The 21,343-nt window shown below is 40.4% G+C and overlaps 1 protein-coding gene across 7 annotated transcripts in view; it reads left to right on the top strand.

Annotated features, from left to right (window-relative positions):
• MAPRE2 (microtubule associated protein RP/EB family member 2) overlaps positions 1-21,343 on the top strand; it is a 98,191-nt gene that overhangs the window by 57,936 nt on the left and 18,912 nt on the right. For 6 of the 7 annotated variants that reach the window (XM_084508055.1, XM_084508054.1, XM_084508050.1 and 3 more), the window contains 3 exons: positions 920-1,047; positions 12,697-12,842; positions 14,858-15,071. In XM_084508055.1, the coding sequence (XP_084364181.1) occupies positions 927-1,047; positions 12,697-12,842; positions 14,858-15,071 (481 nt within the window). In that variant the 5' untranslated portion in view covers positions 920-926. The remainder of the gene's footprint in view (positions 1-919; positions 1,048-12,696; positions 12,843-14,857; positions 15,072-21,343) is intronic. The other variant, XM_084508056.1, reaches the window with a different exon arrangement.

The raw sequence follows: 21,343 nt of genomic DNA, 5'->3' as shown, positions 1-21,343 counted from the left end.
AGTAAAGGGCCCTTTTCCAAGGTCTTGAAATGTTGTTTGAACACAGTGCAATTCTGCTCGGCTGCATTGGAGAAGTACTGCTGGCATGACCAGCAAATGAAGATCTGACTATGCAAGAGACTGGAAAAATGGATTTGTTTAATCTAACCTACCTGGGCATCGGGACAGGCTCTGATTGCTGTCTGTAACGTGTTATGAAATCAGCTCTGGGGACGAAAAAGCCATTAGAGCTGGAGGATAATGCTGGCAGAAGAACAAATGGGTTTAAGCTGACAGGAAATGATTTAGAGAAATCAGGCTCTGAAACAGCTTTCCAAACATACAGTTGGGGTTGCGAATCTGAGTTACTTCCAGGATAAAGGTTGGTAAGATTTTAAAACAGATTCGCTCTATGGTGTTAACTCTGTGACTGTTAGGTACTGAATTACTTATCCAAAAGGTCCTATCCCAGTAAGAAATAGGTATTTGAGTAAGTAGAACATTTTCTATAAGTTATCTGAAAATTAAATGCAGATTTGGGAAATTGGATCACCGTGCAGTAGCAAAAACTAAGGCACAGGTGTCAAATCACTGTACTTGTACAGCACTGCACAGAGGAATCCCAGGCTTCTGATTCTGTCTTAATATCTTTAAGCTATGTTTGACTCTTTCTGTTCCTCCTTTGTTGGCTTTACAGAGAATACTGTACATTTGTGGGTTATTTAAGTTCACAATGACATCAAGAGACATGCATTCACAGAGTACAAGAGGACATTGAGAGGGTTATACGTTGTCAAGGCATCAAAACTAAACTTTTCTCAGTAAAGGAGAAAAGGTTCTGCAGTGATGGAACTTTTCCTTCTTTCTTCGAACAAGTCTGAATTCACTGTAACCAGAAAACAATGTCAAAAATATTTTTCTGTTCTTTTTTTTCTCTTAGCTGGGGAATGGCGGTCAACGTGTACTCTACCTCTATAACCCAAGAGACTATGAGCAGACATGACATCATTGCATGGGTTAATGATATACTAGCTTTAAACTACACAAAAGTCGAACAACTGTGTTCAGGTAAGAAAGTATTGCATGCCCTACAAATGTTTATTTAAAAACCACTTTAAAAGCCCGATTTGTTGAAAATAGATCACTTCTAGCTTTGACATAAAGCAGTTACTCTGTGAAAAGAGACTAATGTGTGTACAAAGGAAAAGTTTTTGTGTGCATGTTAATCATGGAAAGATAAGGTGCCATGAGAAAGCATAGCAAATGCAGAGGTGAACAGGACGAATGTAGCAGGAGTTGCATAGAAGTAATAAAAAGGTTGACTGAGTAAGAAAAGAATAGTGATAAGATTTTTTTCATGTGTTTTAAAGCTACTAGGGTGGTAACTTTTCAAATGTTGAGTGGACATAGCTTAAAAAGTGATATAGATTACTGAAAACCCAAGTGAGCAAAGTTCTCCAGCACCTGTTTCTTCCGGGTAAGGGTCCTGAAACCCTGCTGGTGTTTGCAGATGATCATGTGTATGGCTGTGAAGAAAAACATAGGTTTGAGGGAATCAATACTTAACTGCTGTAAGGTGCTTTAGAAGTTTGCCAAGAAAATCTGCCCGTTTCCCTTTAAATGTAACTGAATTCTTGTAAATAAATTTGGTAATGAACACTAAGAAAAAGTAATGGTTTGAATACTTTGGCCAGTCTGGTTAATCAGAGTGGAAATTACAAGATACATATTAAACAACGGGGTCTGTAACTAGCTGATGACTAGAAATGACACAGAGAAAGGCTGATGTTTTACTGAGAGTACAGATGCCCCCAGGGAGCGATTCTTTCTGATTTCCTGCTGTGATTTTTAAATTTGAAGATGTTTGTGTTGGAGGAGATCTAGCAAGATTGCTACTTCCAGACAAATGACATGCTGGGAATATCTGACTTACGAAGACAATGCTCTAAGTACATAGAACTGAAACCACATTACCACAGTTCAACTATTTAGTGGTCCATTTGAAATGCATAAATGGGGTCTTATATTCAAATATGTGAATTTACCTACCATTCTGGGTAAAATTTCAGTCTCGTAGATATTCTCTGAAAGGTTCAGAAAATCATTAGATGATGACGTCCTTGTAGCATATTGTTTATTTTTTAATCTCATCTGCAGAATCAGTCTTGTATATTTAAATTCACAATGCCTATAAAACCAAGGTGGAAGAAGTACAGGGTAAAGTGCGTGCAAGTAACTGATAAAAATGAGTAATTAAAGACACAGAACATGGGAAATAACCTTTCTGACAATTACTAAGCTTGGAACTGAAATGTTGCACTTAGTTGTTTATATATTTTTTTTTCCGGACCTATATTTACAGGTCCGGAAGTTAGTCAATCTATTTTTCTGTGAATTACACACAGAGGAAATATACGCATTGGGATGTGCACACATGTGTGTTTATATAGGGGTATGTGTGTATATATATATATATATATATGAGGAGATGGAAAGATGGATGAAAATGTCCCTTTTCTTCTTAAAATACCCTACATTTGCCATTGTTTGAAACAGGAAGTACACTAGCCATGTTATTGACTTGTTCCTCCATAGCTATTTATGTGCTCTTAAGTAGTTGGAAGGAAGCTTTTGAAGTGAATTCTCCATCAAGTTAAATGTGTGTGGGCTTAAAAAAAAAAAAAAAAAAAAAGGAAGAGGTGATCTAAAAGAAGTCAGATTATGGTGAATACAAGTTAAAGATGCTTAAGAGCCGGATTGAGAGAGATTTCAGCTAGGCAGACAGGAGAAAAGTATGGGAACTGTCACAAAAGCACTGTCCCATTTCATTGCACAGCTTCTTACACAACTGTTTCTGTGACCTCTAGTGAGAATTTTAGGGCATACCACAAGGGAAGGACTGAAAAAAGATTGTTTCATTAAGAGCTCTTACTCCATCCTGCGTAAAATTATTTTTTTTCTTCCTTTAGAACTTCCTGGTTTGCATTAATTGCTGTTGTTACTTGATGCTTTTGTGATGTTTGTATCCTAATGGGTCAAACCTGTAAACTTGAATTTCACCATTTGGTTTGATAGTCCAGATATGCATGCATTGTTACTTTTAGGTTGATGTTTGGTAAGTCCACAAATGGGTTTTAATGTCTGCTTCTCTGAAGAAGCTTTCTCCTATGCCAGCACAGTCCCTTCTGTGCTCCAGAGCACTTCCATCTCTGCACTGATGAACTCTGCTAAACTCTGTTGTGCTTTGGTGTCTGCAGTGCTCCAGCAGTCCTACTGGTGGTTGTCCTTTCCGTCAGAGACTGCAGTTTGTTTGTCATGTGCTGATGCAAGACACCTTTTCTCCATTAACACTAGTGACAGGACCCACGGGAATGGGGTTAAGCTGAGGCAGGGGAAATTTAGGCTTGACGTCAGGAGGGGGTTCTTCACAGAGAGGGTGGTTGCACACTGGAACAGGCTCCCCAGGGAAGTGGTCACTGCACCGAGCCTGTCTGAATTTAAGAAGAGATTGGACTGTGCACTTAGTCACATGGTCTGTACTTTTGGGTAGACCTGTGCAGTGTCAAGAGTTGGACTTGATGATCCTTAAGGGTCCCTTCCAACTCAGGATATTCTATGATTTTATGATCTTTGCAGGGAGTAAAGAGGTGGAATTTGGGAATCTGTCTCTACTTAATTTAGTACAGCACATGAACAATGAGTAGTTTTTCATGCACAGATAGTTTATTTAGTGTACTTCTAGTGCAGTTTGCAAGACAGAAGGAAGAGGGGCAGTAGCAGAAGCGACTGGCCAGCTAGCAGGCAAAGCACCAGCAGGCGCAGCATGGACCAGAGCCTGAGAGCAGCCGAACTAATTCATTCTTCCTGGCATTCCTCTGGCTGATGCTCCTTAAAGCGTTGGCAGCCTTCATCCAGCTTAACATTAGTTTCCGTAAAACATGAGCATTTCTCAGAGACTTCAAAGAGAAGGAGCATGTGGGAACCTCTGTAACACTGTGAAGCATTTCACAGCATTAATGGTGAACTTCAGAGCCACTGCAACTGAATTTTTATAACCTACTTTTAAGAAAAAAAAGCATTAAAATTGGTCATGCTGTGATATGCCTATTCAGTTTTTGTTCATTTTTGCTAACAAGGAGCAATCGAAAGGCCAGAAAAAGATAAATGCAAGACCACAAAGTGGGGCAGGGTGGTTGAGGGTGCTAAGTCTGGATGTGAAGCTCAGAGGCTTTACTTTCAGGAGGCATGAGCCAACTGTATGTGCTGTACAGCCATCTCCAGCACCTGTCTGTGAGACCTCGCATGTGCCTACATTTTGCAGCCAGCCTAGCGATAATTTTGGTCAATCCAAGCTTAAGCAGTAAGGAATAATGTGATGTTCTGCCTTTGAGGGCTTTATTCAGAGCTGAAAGGCATACCTAGAGCTTAACCTGACAGTTTGTAATAACGAAAAGACAGTCAGCCCTTCTTTTTTTTCCTCATTGCCCCGCTGTGAAGTAGCTTGGGTAGTACACGTGCAGGGAAGTACCAGCCTGTTCCCCCATTGCCAGTTACATGAGCAGAGCTAGGATGAGAGGTGGCAAAGGAAGAGGCTGGATTAGTCATAAAGTGTTTGTATTCTTCATGAGTCTTGTGTTTGTCCTTGCTAACTAGGCCGGGCAATGTGTAATGTCCCCTAAGCTTTCTGAATGTCTGCTGTAGTTGTGATGTGCCAAAAATGCCAGGTTATGGATGGATGCAGCACCAAAGAGCCCACATTTAGTGTGCAGCTCCTCTGGCAAAGCATTTCCCTAAGCTTTAGGTGAGTGTCATTTTGTCAGTTTTGGTCTCTAGGTTTGGCTTCGTGGAAGACTGTTAGCATGGAAATGAAGGATATGATCCATATTTATAATTTAAGGCATAGCGAGCCTTGCCTTTAGGTGGGCAGTAGGCTTTGGGAGCATTTAATTTGGTATTGCTGAGTGAAGAATAATAGAGGAAAAACTGAAAAGACTTAATGTATTAGGGCCCCATGTGCAACACCCATAAGCATGGGGAATAAGAGTTTCAAATGAATTATGTCACTAGTTGTTTCTTGGGAGTCATGCTATTTTTGTAATGAATACACAGTGGCTTCTTAAAAACAATTCTGACTAAATAGCTTATAACTGAATTTTCTTTACTAAGGCCATTTTTCATCTGTAGGGAATACAGAGTGAACTTGTTACAAGGCTTTTCAGGAGTGTTTGGCTGCTGCATGAGAGTATATTCAAAATAAGAGTCAGGCAGGGGAATGCTGCAGGAGACTATAGAGGGCTTACACATCACATATAAAGGAATAATACATATACAATTATAAACAAAGTAATACAAAATAATACATTATACAATTATAAACAAAACAATACAATTATAAACAAAGTACACAAGCTATATAAATTATGAGCAAGGAAACTAGAAATGGTGAATGTATATAGAAAAGAAAATGCAGCCTAAGGTGAAGTATAACTTCTGTCTCAGCTCTGCTCATGCAAGCCTTTGAGGTGAAGGAGATGCAGAATCTTCCCCCCCTACCCATTTGAACATTCCCAGTAGAAATACAAACTTGCAAACTGTTTGCTCTCCAGTGCAGGCAGACCTTCTGTCTTTCAGGATTTGTGTGCAAGGAACAAGGATTAACCATGTTTTATTATCTCCCTGGCTTTTAATAAATGACCATTCCATCGAAAGAGCATATGGTTCAGCATTTTGAAATTTTAGACTCTGATGCTCTCCCGGTTTTTGCAATTGTGTGTTTTTCATGTGGCTACTATTGAAGTTGGTACCACATCTCAATTGGTGTACCTTCTGTGAGCATAGGTGAGCGCTGTATGGGTGTGGTTTTTGGTATTCCACCCTCTGTCTCGAAGCAAGGACAGCAGTGTGCTGGCACAGCAGACGTTCTGCATGTGGGTTTGTGCTGCCTTCAGGGCTTGGGATTTTGGGGAGAGCTTCACCACAGTCTCTATGGGCCACTGTCCCTTGCGATGGCTGGTGAGTCACAGTGAGGAGAGCTGCTCCCCTCTTCTGAGGGACTTACATGCACAGGATTTGTTTCATTTTTTCCTGCCTCAGAATGTGTATTTTGCCCAGTGTCTATATAAACCTATATGTATTACTAAAATCTGCATTATAGCACCCTGCTGGGGCATTCGGTGCCAACACGGTTTCTGCACAGCCTGGTGTGTTAGTGCAGGCTGAGCTGAAGCATCTTTCAACGTTGTTTTTTCCAGTTTCCAGCCTTGCAATGTCTGGGTCGCTAGAGCAGCTTGGAAACGTGATTAAAACAAGGCTCGATGCACTGTGAAACCAAGCCATGTTTCAAGGAACTGGCATGTTGCTCTGGGGTCCTGCAGCACAGAGGATGCTCAGTGTAAATGACTCTTTAATGTCTTCCATATGATGTTTAGGATTAGAGGGATATAATGGATGTTGATGATCGCATTTAAGATCGTTTCCAAAACTTTCTGGGGAAGCTTGCAAAGCAGTATCTTGAGACATTCAGCCAACATACATACATGCATATATATATATATATATATATATATATTTAACGTTATTCAGAATTTGGGAGGAATAGAAATTTAATGAGGTTTTCACCTCTTTCTGTTTAATTACTCATAAAGTTGTCACTTGCCATTGCTTGCTTAATCTTCCCCCTTTTTAAAGAGCTTGTTAGATTTTGCTTGGTGCATGTTTTTTGTTTTGTTTTTTGTTTTCTGGTCTGCCCATTTCAAAATTAACGAATTCCAAAATTATTACTAAAAATTAAGTATAAATCTTGCACAGCGGAGTTTTTAATGAGGAGCTTAATGAGGTAGGCATTTAAGAGAATACAAGCTAGCACAGGGGAAACCTCCCTCCACTGTCCGTTATTTAAAACGATCAGTGGATATCCTGGATTACCTCCCGCAACAGCCCCACCTGCAGTGAGCAGAGTTTCCAAAGCAAACATCATTCAGTTTCATGCACCTCAGTCCCAGTTGGTAATGTCTGTAGGAGGCAGGTAGTTCTGGATGCTGTTTTCTGTGGCAGTGCTGCTCTGCAGAGCTCCTGACTGCGTGCAGGCAATCTCTCTGCCCTTACAGGAGCTCTGCTTCTGCAGCTGTTTGCAAGAGTGCAGGGCTGCATCCTAATCTGGATTTATTTTTTTTTTAAGTGCCCTCCCAAGACTGTTAGTGGGAAGGGCAAAGCTCAAGCCAGCATTGCTTCACTGATGCACATCTGGCTTCTCTACCATTAAGGCAGTAAGTTGTAGTGGGCTCAAGCATTCGGAAAATTCAAAAAAAAAAAAAAAAAAAAAAAAAAAAAATGCCCATTCAGGAAATGGGCTGAAATCTCTTAAATCAGTGGTTTTTGGTTTGTTGGAGAAACAGAAGTTTGTTGACCCATGTCCTCAGCCATGCAGGTGTTGCTAGAAGCGCAAATACAAGTGGGAAAGCGGTGGCCTCTGATGGAGCGCTCTACACAAGCTGTAGCATTGCTTAAACCCCAGGCTGTAGGTAACTCAACATGATGCTCATAGACATGCCCAGCTTTTTAAGAAAACAGTAAGAGTGACATAATGGAAGAACACATTTGAAATCTAAATAAAAGCCCATACCCTGATACCTACATCAGAAACCTGCTGTGTCCCTACCCTTGTGTCACTTCCAAGGAAGCGATTCTAGGAAGCTGGAAGCAAAACCTAAGCTCACAGTTTCACCGTGCTACACGCAGTGGTTGCTGGCCTTTGCTTTTTTTCCCCATTTCTTATCAAAAATATTATGTCATACATGCTCCTTGCAAGTTACTGCCCTTTTTTTTGTTCCCTCAGCAACAGAAACACAGGGTGTGTGCATTTTCCCATCAGTGTTAGCAACCGTGGCTGTAGTGAACCGAGGCACTTATGACTAATGTGCGTACAAATAATGCTGTATTTTCCAAATGCGTGGTTAGGTTGTTGCAGCTTTGGAGTGAATGAATAATTTGAAGGAATTTCTGTCTAATGGGATGGGATTTTTTTTAGGTTATCTTTAAAAAAAAAAAAAAAAAAGCTTAAAGCAAACAAAAAATAATTACAAAAAAAAGGTGCAGTCAGTCTTTTTCACATTTTTTTTTTTTTTTTTTCTCAAAAATAAGTGTCTGGCAATCAAACTGAGGCCCAGTTAAAATGCTTAAGCTTGAATTGCGTGCTGGTTTTAGAGCAAAATTTCTATTAAACGTTTCCAGCAAAATTCTAGTTTGGAGCTTAGTTTCTTCTGCTGTGGTTTTGACCTCAGGACTAAACTAACGCACCCACACACTGAGACAGGCCCTGCTTTTTCACAGGCCCTTTGTGTTCCCACGTTGTCTGCTGTGTTTTTTTGTGACTTGCTGAGGTCTTGCCTCCATGTGGTGCAGGGTTGGAGGGATGAACGAGGAGGGACTGGATGTGAAGGAGTGACCTGACTACTCCTATAGAGGGTATATATTAAGATGGGCATACTTGTGTTCATATTGTAGTATTTCATAGTGTGCAAATACTGTGATTTTAATTTGTAAATGTTATAAATATACATGTTCAAAAAAGCAAGGATCTAGTCTTGCTCTTCAGCTGCAATTTAGGAGGTTTTCTGAGCAGTAAAAGCTTGCAGTGAATGGTGTTCTCTTGATTTCATTTGTCTCCTTCAATTTCCTTGTGACTGGAGTAGTCAGAAGCAGAAGTATCTCTATTATCAAGAAAACACTAGTTTACACTTTTGGATGGTTCAGCCTTAAGATGGGAGAGAGAGAGGAGAAAATCTAGCTTTAACAACAACCTCTTCACTTCTCACTTGGCTTTGCTGTATCTGAATGCAGCCCTTCCCCTCCTCTGCCCTCCGCCTGCCCAGCAAACCCACCGAAATGCACTAAAACCCAGCAGCACAAGCAGCAGGCTGGCAGTGCGGCTGGCCACACGCGGCTGTGCCTGAAGCCAGCGGTGCTGCTGGGCTTTTCCATCTCGGCCGCAGCGAAATTCCTCCCGGAGAGAAGGGGAAGAAAATGAGTCATAGGCCTCCCCTCGGCCTGAAGCAGCAGCATCCAGTGTGCCCGCCAGATTCAATGCTACCAAGACTAACCATGGTGACTTTGCCCCGTTATTTTCCTATAAATATTAAAAGCAAGTCAAGTAGAACAGTTTTTGCCGGGTGTGCCAGCTGGATGGAGCCTCATGGGCTGCTGCCGTGCCCTTCACCGTGAAAGCGAGCGTGGAGTTCCTGCTCACTAATTGTGTTTGCGGGTTGGTTTTGGCATCTGGCCCGCGAATCTCTCTCGTAATTGGTGGCTGTGTCAATATTCTGGATGGAAAAATGAAAGGGGTTTTGCACAGGGATTCAAAATTGCTTGTTTGCTAATATGGAGTAGGAGGGTTTTAACATCGACGTGTCTCCCACATCCAATAATCTCTTCTGCAGTGCCACCACCTTTAGTTTCCATCTGTTGTTTGAAGAGATTTCATACTATTTCTTTTTTAGTGTTTATGCTTTATGTATACAAAAGTTTTTTTTATGTATACAAAAATTTCTTGGTCACAGAGAGATGTACTCTGAGGGCAGTTTGGGGCAGGTAGTACTGTGGTGTAGAGATTTGTTAGGTTTGGGGTGAGGATTTTTTGGTCATTTTATTTTTTTTGGGGGGGGGTATGCTTTATTTCCCAGAGAACACATGCAGGTTTTTAAATCTTGAATAAAACATAGTGGCATAAAAACCCATTTGTCCATGTAAATTATGCAAGAGCTATCTGTCAAAAGCCATGACATTGTTATCTCCACTGCAGTTCTTTACATTATGTTAAGGATGCTCCTTTCCCACGCAGCTGCAGTGAAGCATCAGTTGCATGGTATGTTGAATAGACCCAAAGTGCTGCCCAGCGTGCAGAGGACCGCGTGCCTATGTGCTGTGGCTGTGAAGTGCAGGCACTGCAGTCTTGCATAACTTCCACCATCCCGCTTTTCCAGCTGCCTCCGTGAAATCTCAACAGTTGGCAGCGTAGAAAGCAGTGTCCTGGTTCTGCTGCGCTGGCATCCTAATGCAGTGTGACAGCTACAGGCTTTAGGGGGCAAAATCCAAAATAAATATTGCCTATATATTAAGTGTATTTGTGTACATGTATATAGACATCTTTGATGTCTAAAATCAGGTAGCCCCAGTTAGCTTTAATGATACTTTTAACTTTCACTTCTGCTATTTGTGGGTCACGGAGTTTCTTCTTTCTGTAGTTGGTAGCGTTTAGTTCAGTCTGTATTTGTATGTTGCCTCTGCACTTCAGGAAGGAGCATTTTAATAAATTGCATTTGTCGATTTGATAAAATCCTCCTGTTGGGGAAAGAGTCTGGCATCAGGCTTCGTTATTGTGTGAGAGACCAGGTGTGTACAGTCACGTGGATGTATGCCAGTGTTTGCTACCCTCGAGCGCTGTGCAAACCCGGGGCCACCTCCTGGCTCACAAACTACAGAAACAACTGTCTGAATGAGGAGAAGAAACACAAGGAAACGTCTTAAGTAGAGTCTTAAACCTAGTAAGGAAGACTCTGTCTAAAGGCAAGCAAATGGAATTTGCATTACGAGCAGGACGAGGAAATCTCATGTGAACATTTTAGGTTTCTAGTTCTCTAAAAGGATGGAGATGAAAGGTTGCACAGTGCATTTTCAAGACCTCCAGGCAATTATTTAGATATCAGAGTAAAGCTTATAATTGGGATACGGGGGGGGATGAAAGGGCAGAGTTAGGAACAAATTCAATTTATAACATGAAATGATTGCATAATAATCCTTTTGCATGGAATTAAACAGTAATAAATGTAGTCAAGCCATGCGCTATTTGCTTAACCATAGTTTTAATTGTAATGTCAGTTTTCTGTTGCTCCACATTTGCTAGTTCTCTTGCTGAGGATGAGGTTTGAATAACTAATTCTGTTTATATAGTTTTATATAAGAAGATGCAAATTTTGTCATCTGATGTTTGCAGTCTGCCAGAAGGGTTATTTTTCTTTAGGGAATATCTTAGATTCCTAATCATATCAAAACCATTGCAAACAGCTAAGTACAAGGTGTCCTTGGAAAATCAGGTGTATTTTTTTTGACAGTTTTCCTCCACAAAGCTAGGCAAGATTAAGAGATATTTAAAAAAAAAAAAAAATGTTTTTCAGCACTATGGCTTGATCTTGTTAAGTCCCTGATCAAATTTCATATCACTATTTTAGGGAATGGTTTTGGACTCCACTCTTACTCTATACATCTCTTTAGGGGAAGTTACAAGCTCTGTAACCCTTTGTACCATGCTTAAATAGACACAGAATGAGAGCTACTGGATGCATAAAGTTGGTGCTATTGAAACACATGCATACCCATGGAGAAAAATGTGTTAAAGTTTCAATTATTGTTGCCACTCCTGTAAAACTGGACAAGCCAGGTGCCCAATTTGTTAATTGAGCTTCTGCATGAGCAATAAGCAGATTTTTTTGATAAAATAGCTCTCATAGGTGAGCTTTGGCTGCTTAAGTTTATTGAAATGGATTTGCACTAAGAGCACAGAAGTCTTTTTTTTGTGGGGAAGTGAAATTTAACTTGTGAGTATTTAGGTGATGATTTACCTGGCTCGTGTATTCAAGTGGAGACCTAACACGCTCAACAACCCTATGCTTCAGAAATGTGCTTCAGTGAATCTTCGCTGATTATAAAGCATTTGTGGGTTAGAAAACACTTCTGAAGAACTGAGATTGGTTTTCCTCAGATTTCCTTGGAAATTAAGGCTCAAAACGTTCAAACACTTAAGTTAGTCGACAATACAGACTTATTTTGCAAATGATAATGACATGATAATGTTGTAGGGGGAAGATCTCTACATACAAGGTATTAGCTGTAGTCAGTACGCTGGTTAGGAGTTTTTCAATGTACTTCCCTCTCTGTGCTGGATTGGTTATAGATCCACGCCCATACCTTCTAATGTGTAAGTTCAGATAGCCCTCAAAATTGAACTTAGCAAAGTTGAACTTAGCAACCTTGTTGTTTTGAGTGAGAACTAAAGCTTGCAGCCCAGCTTCTCAAATTAGGGGCAGTGGGTGGACTGTGCTAAAGTCTGCTTATTTAAATGCTTTTCACAGGCGATAAAGATCAGTAACGAAGCTTGTTTTTAGAGGGGATGAAAATGACTAGTGTGTTTTAACAAGCTGGAACTTTGCAATTTTATTTTAAATCGTGGTTTGATGTAATCTTGAATGATTGCCTTGGACTTGATTGGCACTAGTCTATAGGATTACTTCCAACTTCAGTTGCCAGAAAAAATAAGATCTTGGCTTGGCTGAATTCAGGGGGCTGTGAAGTTTGAAGGAGCTTATTAGGAGACTTCCATTCTGCCTGTGATCTCCTGACTGTATGGACAGTCCTACTGTGTACAGGGACTCCAAGAACATCAGTTTTAAATAGAAGAAAGATTCACTTTGCATTAGTCATGGTGGTTCTTCAGTTGTTGTACAACAGTGCTGTGTGCATCCGGAATGAATGGGAAAAACTCCACAGAGTATGTCACACTGTTCATCGTACATTAGCCAAGTAATCTTGGGTGCATCGAGTTGGACAACCACAGAGAGACTTACTCAGCACGGTTGCTTTCTGCTCATGACAATAAATGCCATTTGGTCTTTGCTGGGTGCATCTGGATTAATGTCAATGTAATGTCAATGCATTCTCTTGTTATAGGAGCAGCTTACTGCCAGTTCATGGACATGTTGTTCCCAGGGTGCATTAGCTTGAAGAAAGTAAAGTTTCAAGCAAAGCTGGAGCATGAATACATTCACAACTTCAAGCTTCTGCAAGCATCGTTTAAAAGAATGAATGTGGATAAGGTAGGAATTCTGTATTTGTATTTCAATCGCTTCAAGCTTCACAAGCTGTATAAGCTGAGTAAAGTCAATAAATAGGGGAAACTAACTTCAAAGCACTTAAGTCCACTTCCAGTTTTGACTGGAACTGGAGTTACAAGTTGTATGTGAAGATGTTCCTGATCTTTCATCATCTGAAAAGGGTATTTGGGCACGAGGGAAGAAATTTGGCATGCTTCGTTAAGATACAAAGTGAAAATTGAGTCCATGTGTCTGCTGAGAAATTGTAGAGCCTAACTCATTATTTCTTAATATCAGAGACCCTTCTGAGAAAATACCATCTGTTGGAAATTCTTTGCCATCATTGAACACCAGAATCTTAATTTGAGATACCGTAAAATTACTGATGACCTGAATTTCTAACAAAATTACTTAGAAATATGCTGATCTTATAAGTATTCCATGTTTTTTGTCCAAAACTGGGTTTAAGGAATTTCAAGTATTCAAGAGCTGGAATGATTTACCCAGTGATTTGGTAGGTTGGCCCGTGCATATGATTCTCTAAAGTTAAGAATGGAGATCTCTTAGAAATGGCTTGTTGTACAACCATAAGGAGTTGGATTTGTGCTTGAGTTTGAACTCACAAATATAAATTACTATGTTGATAAAAATGAATAATGAAAAATCATGTTCTCATATTTAAAGTTTTAATGAGGTGCCTGTGTATCATTTTAGGATTCTGCGCTGACTTTCAGTGTTGCCTTATTCTGAAAAGTAAACAGCCTTTTAGGGAGTCCCTCAAGACTTTCATGAAGCAGAGGAAAACCCTCATTATTTCCTGAAAAGTTGTGGGTGCTTCTATTTACTGAGTGATTTGATAGTGAAGTATCAGAAGGTCCAATAAAGTTGAATACTGTCAATTTTTCTATAGGCAGAAAGCTTGCTCTATTCTGTCAATGGAGCATTAAATATCACAATTGTAACAATGAGAAAAGACATGCAAAATGCTATGTGAATCCTTGTTGGAGGATCGTAGACTTACAAAATGCTTTGCTGTTGGCTTAGCCTAAAAGAAAAAATGAAAATTAAAACAGTTTTAGATACACTTTTTCCATCTGAAAATTGAATGCATTCAAGAGGCATTAATATTTAACCAGGTTCTTTAATCAGCTGTATGGATCAAGCAAAGCAAGGTAGTCAGTCATCCTTCAGCATTGCCTCTGGTACTCCCTGCCCACAACACTTGGGAAGCTTGCGCCTCCTGCAGAGCATTATAGAAGTACCTCCTTACACTCTAACACTGCCACGAGTCACCTCTTGGAGGTTTCATTTCTGTGAAAAAATTTGTAGGGCATTGATATGGAGACATCCCCATAGCCTCTTTTTTCTGCTGAAAGTTTATAGGCATTTTAGTCAACCTTTTCAGGTCAACAAGTTATGCTATGTATAGCTATATATGGAATGGAAAAAAATTACAAGGTTAAAACCTCAGGGTTAATTCATATGATGAACATGTACTGCCAAAATGTAGGTTGGTTTGAATTTCAGCATGTCTTGGAAAAGCTACTGGGCTTTTGTAGTAAAGAGTACAACAGATCAAGGAACTTTTGGACTTTTTTTTTTTTTTTTTGAAGAATTGGTCACCGTTAATATGCCCAACTGCAGCGTATCCATTGAAAAACAGAAATCCCCAGTTAGTTGAGTAGTGCTATTCCAAGGACAGCTTCGTTCACCACGGCTGTCACTGCAGGAAGAAAGGGGTAACTCTGGAAGAGCAGTTTTAAAGGCTTGCATATAGCTCACATATGCCATGGAGCTAGTTTAAAGGCTGGGTCTTCATTTTATTTCATTTTTATTTCTTAAGACCCTTGCAATTCCAACATAATTTGTTCCCATTTAGGAAGAAAATTATGTCAGAGGAATATATGCTGAAAGAGTTAGAAGTTTAGGGTTTTGCTTTTTTTAAAAAAATAATTGTGTGTGTATTAATTTTAAAATGGCAATGATGTTTTTACTGGAACCTCTATTCTAACTTTCAGGTCATTCCAGTGGAAAAACTGGTCAAAGGGCGCTTCCAAGACAACTTAGATTTCATTCAATGGTTTAAGAAGTTCTTTGATGCTAACTATGATGGAAAGGAATATGATCCCGTGGAAGCTCGACAAGGCCAAGACGCTCTTCCCCCACCAGATCCTGGTGAACAGATCTTTAACCTGCCCAAAAAGTCTCACCATGCAAACTCTCCTACTGCAGGTATTTTGCGTCATAATGAATTCCATTTCTGTCTCTGAAGATGACTATAAACTGTGACGGGTTTTATCTAAATAGTAGTTAGAAATTATTTCCTTATGTGCGCAGGCCAATCATTTTGTGTTGTCATAGGCTTAGCATCTGAGATGGCAGAAGTTAACTTTTCATGGTGCTGTCTGGTCAGGCCCAGTTCTGTCAGCGGTAGGGCCTCCCCCACTGAAGCTCTGATATAAATTTTGTGGACTCTAGTGGTATCTGATGGTGAAGAAAAAGGCTTTTAAGCATCTGATTGCTGCCTGTGGTGTGTGCATGTATATTCAACAAAAGGAAATGGGGGGTGTGCTTTTCACACACCTCCACCCATACAGGAAATTGGAACGGAGCTGATTTTCTTAAATTATTTTTCTTATGTTGTCAAATCCTAAGTGCAGTCTAGAAAGAAAAAATTGGTTTGTGCTTTTGCACATGGTTATTGCTCAGGTACGCTAGTCCCCTATGTAAGCAACATGGAGCTGTTGCTTATTCTTGAAGATACACCTGTCCTTTCACATTTTGCCTTGTGTTTCTGCAACTAAGCAACTAGGATCTAATCAACTAAGCCTGATCTTCAGTATTTATGTAATAGAGGCACTACTGGTCACTAAACAGATGCTGTTTTTCTTGATAACTGAGTTAAGTGAACAAGAGAACAGAACTTTTTTTTTTTTAATTAACCACTAAACATGTGGTGCTGGGGTCGGTTGCCTGGAGATATGTAGGTTTGTACACACATAAGCACACATGTATGCACACTTAACTCCTTTATTGATGTGTCCTGGGTTTACCTTATTCGTGCTAACCCAGGCAATAATGATTGATTTTCAGTTGGCATAATTCTGTGACCTGTATTCTCTCATGGGCTCAGATATATATACTGGTGCTGGCAATAGGGGCAGGCAACCTCAGTTTTAGACTGGCTTAAGCTTTGGAATCATACACTGATTTCCACATTCTGCTCTGATCATTTCTGACGTCAAAGGTGAGTATATTTGGCCAGCTGCCTTCATCTCCTTAGTGCTCCCAGTAAGTTGAGCACCAAATAGCAGGCCAGTGATGCTCTGAGCTTCTGAAGTTCTGTTTTGTTTTGTTTTTTCACATCTTTGTTTTGCACCATCTTGCATCTAAGCTTTTGAATTTCAGGACTTGGTATGGTATAATTTTCTGTGTGGTGTCTTGAAACAAGTGCTAATACCATGGTGTGGTCCATTTGAGAAACTGGAATTTAGAATACCATTAAACAAGGTATTAAAAACCATGTTTAAGTCGTTTTGCCAATGGTCTGTTTTTACCTAAGTCACAAATATGTCATCCAAATTAAAGCTGTGGAGGTGAGAAATAGAATTGCTGTTGGAGTGGAAGCAGCCAGTTCATTTGGATGTTGATGCACTGATCTCATGTCCTATTGCTGGTTGTATAAGTGCATGTCACATGCCTTCTGTATGGAGTAGGACAACTGAGATGATTTCTGTTAAGATTTTATGGTTGTGGAAGTTAGTTGTTTCATGGAAAGCTGCCTTGTTTAAGTATTGATTAAATTATTTAATTATTGTATGGAATTATGGTGGGAAGGACACTAGTGTAGTGGGTTGTTTTTTTTTGAACCAGGGAAGAAGGGTATAGAGTTGCCTGAGGCTAGGTGAAGCAAGAGTTCTATCTTTTATTGCTGCTTGTGTTGAACAGGACTGTGTTGGTTATGTGTCAGTCATAGGTTTATCCAATTTCCAGTTGAGCGTGTTTTAATTTCACTGATGTCTTTGTGCCTCACCTCACAACGTCATGTTGCCTGATTGCTTAAAAGAATGGGAGCCCTTACAGGGTGCCTGTTGGTGTAGGACACTCGGGGAGGAGGGCTGTTCACATCTGCAGGCTTGTGTGTGCCTGAGCTTCTGCTGTTTGGGGTTAAGCTGGTAGGATGTGGTAGCTGAGAAACGCTCATCAAAGAGGTGCTTCTGTACCTCTGTTTTGGGTGTGTGCCTGTACATGCATGTGTGCACTGCAGTGGTTATAGGAACCTTAATGACACTGCCCATATGAGTAAAATAAGCTTAGCCATTTATACTAAAAAGGAAAAAAAAAAAATCTGAGATCTACAGCAACCAAAGAATTCTCTGCCCCATCTGGAGTTACATCTTCCACGATAATACAATCACAAAGAGGGAATGTATGCCCACGAGTAAGTGCAACATCAGATGGCATAGTTTAAATAGCTATCTATAACTTTAATGCTGATTTGTTTTGTTACTCCACAACCCTGGGTCTTTGGTGAAATAGCTGAGGTTTAGGGCACAGCTCTACTTCCACCGACTTTGTTGTGGGAGCAGTAAACATTGTGGGCTGCTTGATGCAGCAACCTCTTACACCAATGCTGCAAACGTTTGCCAGCATCAATTGCAGTTTGCCACAGTAGCTTGCCTCTATTTTTGTGTGTTTTCTTTATGCTATTTTTAACATGTGATTTGCTTTACTTTACCGCTGAGGCTTTGAAATTGTAATGGATTTCAAATAATTAACAAAACAAAAAGATGCAGTAGTGCTATAAAATAAAGAAACCAGCAGGTCTTTTAACATAATCCAAAAGTATTTAAACAGCATGCAGCAGACGCACCCACGTGTATGCATCTTCTGTTCAGTCTCAGGAGCAAGTAGACTTACGGGCAGTCATTCGCATTGTATTTTTGTTTTTGTCACTGACCTTTAAATCCGCCTATTCCAAATTGATGTATGTACATATTTAAGGGAGTAATATATTTAGCTCCTAGTTATTTCACGTGTGTTTCAGATGATTCATACTGTTCCACAGAATAGCTGTTCCAGCGCTCTTTGCCAGAGCTTTGTTTCTGAGTGATTTAGGAGGTGCTAATCTCTTTCATTATTCATAACTGGGGTTCTAGCACTGTCCTTTCAGGGGTGGACTAAGATATATGATTCAGTTTCCAAAAAAGTGGTCAAATCCCTAGAGAGCACTCTGAAAGCTTACCCTAATATGGTAGCTGTAATGAGTTAGTATTATTTGGGGTGTTTTAACCTGACACTAAAGCTTGCCAGACCCGCTGTATCTGGTTGCTGCTTTCTGCACCTGTATTTACCTGCAGTCTCTGCAAGAGCCAAGTGTGGTCCAGACTTCATTTTTCAAGATGCTTTTAAAAACAAACCAGAACTGGAGAAGTCTGAAAACACACCCATTTTTGTGCTAATCGCAGAGCACACCTACAGCCGTTTCCCTACCCCTTCCAGAGGCTCTCACACCAAAGTTTTCATCCTTTACAGAGGGGAACCAGCAGCACAGCCCACCCGTGTGGGCTCTCTGCCAGCAGTACCACAGCTGCTTTTGGATATGATGCCATCTGCCAGCCCTGAGCCTTTAGGTCTCCTACAGCTCCTGCTTTTCTCTAGCACAGTGGTAAACAGACTACAGATGTAGAGTCACAATTATTGTAAGGGATTAAAATGTTCGTGCCCGGTTGTTTGTGCCGGTTCTAATCCTTCCTGTAAGAGGGGGGGGAAAAGAGAGGAGGCAGAAAAGCTTCATCTGATCAAATTGAAAATTTTGATCCGGTGGTCAGGATTTTAGCTAATGGCTTATGTAAGCCTTCCTCTGTATCGGAGCCAATCTCTGCACAACCCTGCTTTTTGCAGGGTATGGAGTGTCAAAAATATGTGGGTAAAAGACAGCTCAATGAAATTAATTATTTACATACCAGCTAAAAATGTGAGAGGTTCTTAGATCTGAAGGCTGCTCGTCTTCTTATTCTGAAATATTCTGTGAGAGCAGGATGACTAAAGCAGAGCTGGAAAATACTGGCGGATCACATGAGAGCTAAAAATAATCGTGCTATGACAGGGAAAATAACCAGGGCAGAATGAACTGTTTGTACACGGATGCTATATATATATACGTGTGTGTGTGTGTACGCCATCGAAGAGCCAGTTACGCAAGAAAAATGCCCATGTCCTTTAGGGAAATGGTACGCCCTGTAGCGGCAGAAGTGCTGCAAATTAATTTTGAGGGGTAAAAATATTCAACAAAACCAGTCTTTATTGTAGCAGTTGGTGATATGATTAAGCATCCCGGGGGACCAGAGAGCTCATTCCAATGCATTTTTCTTTGCTTTCCACCAAAACCTGCCGCTTGTTCCCCAAATTGCAGGCAGTTGGTAACCCCTGTCGGTTATGGTGTGTTGCTCCAGAGCTATGTGGAAGAGCTTGAAGATAGGAAGAGCTGCGAGTTGACAAATTTAAAATGCTTTTATGTCTAGTTCATGTGAGGCCAAAGAAGTGTGCAGCCCCGCAGGAACGGCACGTGCGAGGTGGGGGGGAAAATGGCTCAGCCTTCATACAGATGCACTCCCTCTATGCACATCAGGAGAATTTAATTTTAAAACTCACTGAGACAGAGTTCAGACCACATAGCAACCCTGCTTGTAGTGCAGGAGCAAAGGGACTTTTTTTTTTTTAATGAGACAACACTGTTTGAAAAACAGTGGTGAAAATTGCCATCTTACAACTAAGCGTATTATGGGCACCTTACTTAAATCTTGCTTAATTTTTTGCTCAATCTTTCGTATTTCAATGTACTTTGAATAGTTTTTCAGATTTTTGTTTTCCTTTTGGGATGGCTAAGTAGATAGTTGCAGAATTTCGTAATTCTTAGGGTTGTGGTGTTTTGTTTGTTGTTTTTATTGGATCACTTCAAATTTTAAAACGTTTTCTTCTGTTAGGCCTATGTGGAGTGGTTTCATTCACTGAAGATGAAGGCTTGCATGCTTGAAGATTTTTCTAGAGAAAATAGGGGTTTCAGTTAACAGGAATTAATGTTGGCCATTTAAATTTTGATTATTTTAAATCTAAAGAGAAGTCATCATTTTATGATGGGGAGAAGGCTGTGGTTAGTTCCTGTCTATCAAGTCATCTCCTGTTAAAGATGAACTGAGGCCGTCATGCCACAAACAAAACTTTTTCATCTGACAAGTAGACTCCATTGTATATTCTCGTTTGGGTGGCTCGGTTGAAATTTTTTGGTTGGTGTTTCATGTTCAGGTATTATTACAAACGTCTCTTTGCCAGCTCTCTGGCAGCACTGCTGAGCAGAGCTCATCTGACTGCTGGAGCCAGCAGTGATGGACGTGTGAGGAGCTGAGGAGAGAGGGGTCCTGCCAGCCCTGAGGGAAGACAGTACCACAGAACAGCCGGGTTGCTGCTTGTTGGGATGCTGCAAGTTGTCAGATTTTGTCCGAGGTCGTTTCATTCCCATTAAGCATCAGTTGTCATCACTAGTGCCACCAAGCATCCCTAAATTGAACAGCTTCTTGCATCCCAACGTAGCTGTAACAATAAGCATGCGGGAGTATTAATTTGCTTACTGTTCTCACTCGTTTGTTTTAAGTGATTTGAGACTTGGGTTGGTGAATAAATTGCTAGCTCTGTGGCCTCGTGGTGGGTTTGTTTATTCTTCTGCGGCATGAGTCAGGAATATTCGCTTTCTGAAGTTTTTCAACTTGAAATTAATAAAATTTCAAAATTTTTAATTGGAATGATGCACTGCAAGTGGTTCCCAAATTCCCCTGAAGCAATAGCTGTGAGGGCTCAACCAGGCCTTGCTTGCTCAGGGCTACTATTGCACTCCACATTGTCCTCACACTTCCACACTGCAGTCATTCCTGTGTTTTCCTGCAATTTTACCTAAACATTTAACAGAGCACTAATTGCTCATAGAGCTTTAAGGAAAATCTGTCTTTAAACATTAAATAGGTCTCGTCTGCAAGACCGCTCTCGGGATGTAAAGCGACCTGGCATCCGAAGCCTGGCTCTGTTGTACCCAAAACATACGCAGTGCCAACACGTACTGCTTCATATTTTGGAAGTGCACATCTGCCTGTAAAGCTTGTGTTTAGTGAAAAGAATAATAAAGCTGGAGCTGTGGGGATATATTTAATTAAGATTAAGCTGACTTGTAATTGTTTCTGGAGCCCCACAGATAGAAAACTCTAATGTATTTCAAAATCAGTTCATCTCGCTTATTTCAGTACAAGAACAAAATATCTTCTCTTTAGTAATTTGTATTTAGAAGCAGTCAGTGCTAAAGTGAACTTTTCTGGTCTCTGCTAGTGTTACATGGGCAGGTACAAAAAGTTATCCAGGTGCTAATTGATGCAGCTGCAATACATTTTAAAAAATATCAAATTGAACCCTGTATTGACCTAAAAGCAGAACATTCTGGAATAGAAGTTTTCATGGAA

The sequence above is a fragment of the Aythya ferina genome, assembly GCF_964211825.1.
Source record: "Aythya ferina genome assembly, chromosome: 2".
NCBI lineage: Eukaryota > Metazoa > Chordata > Aves > Anseriformes > Anatidae > Aythya > Aythya ferina.
Note: the sequence above shows the minus strand (reverse complement) of the source record. Positions and strands in the feature narration are given on the sequence as shown.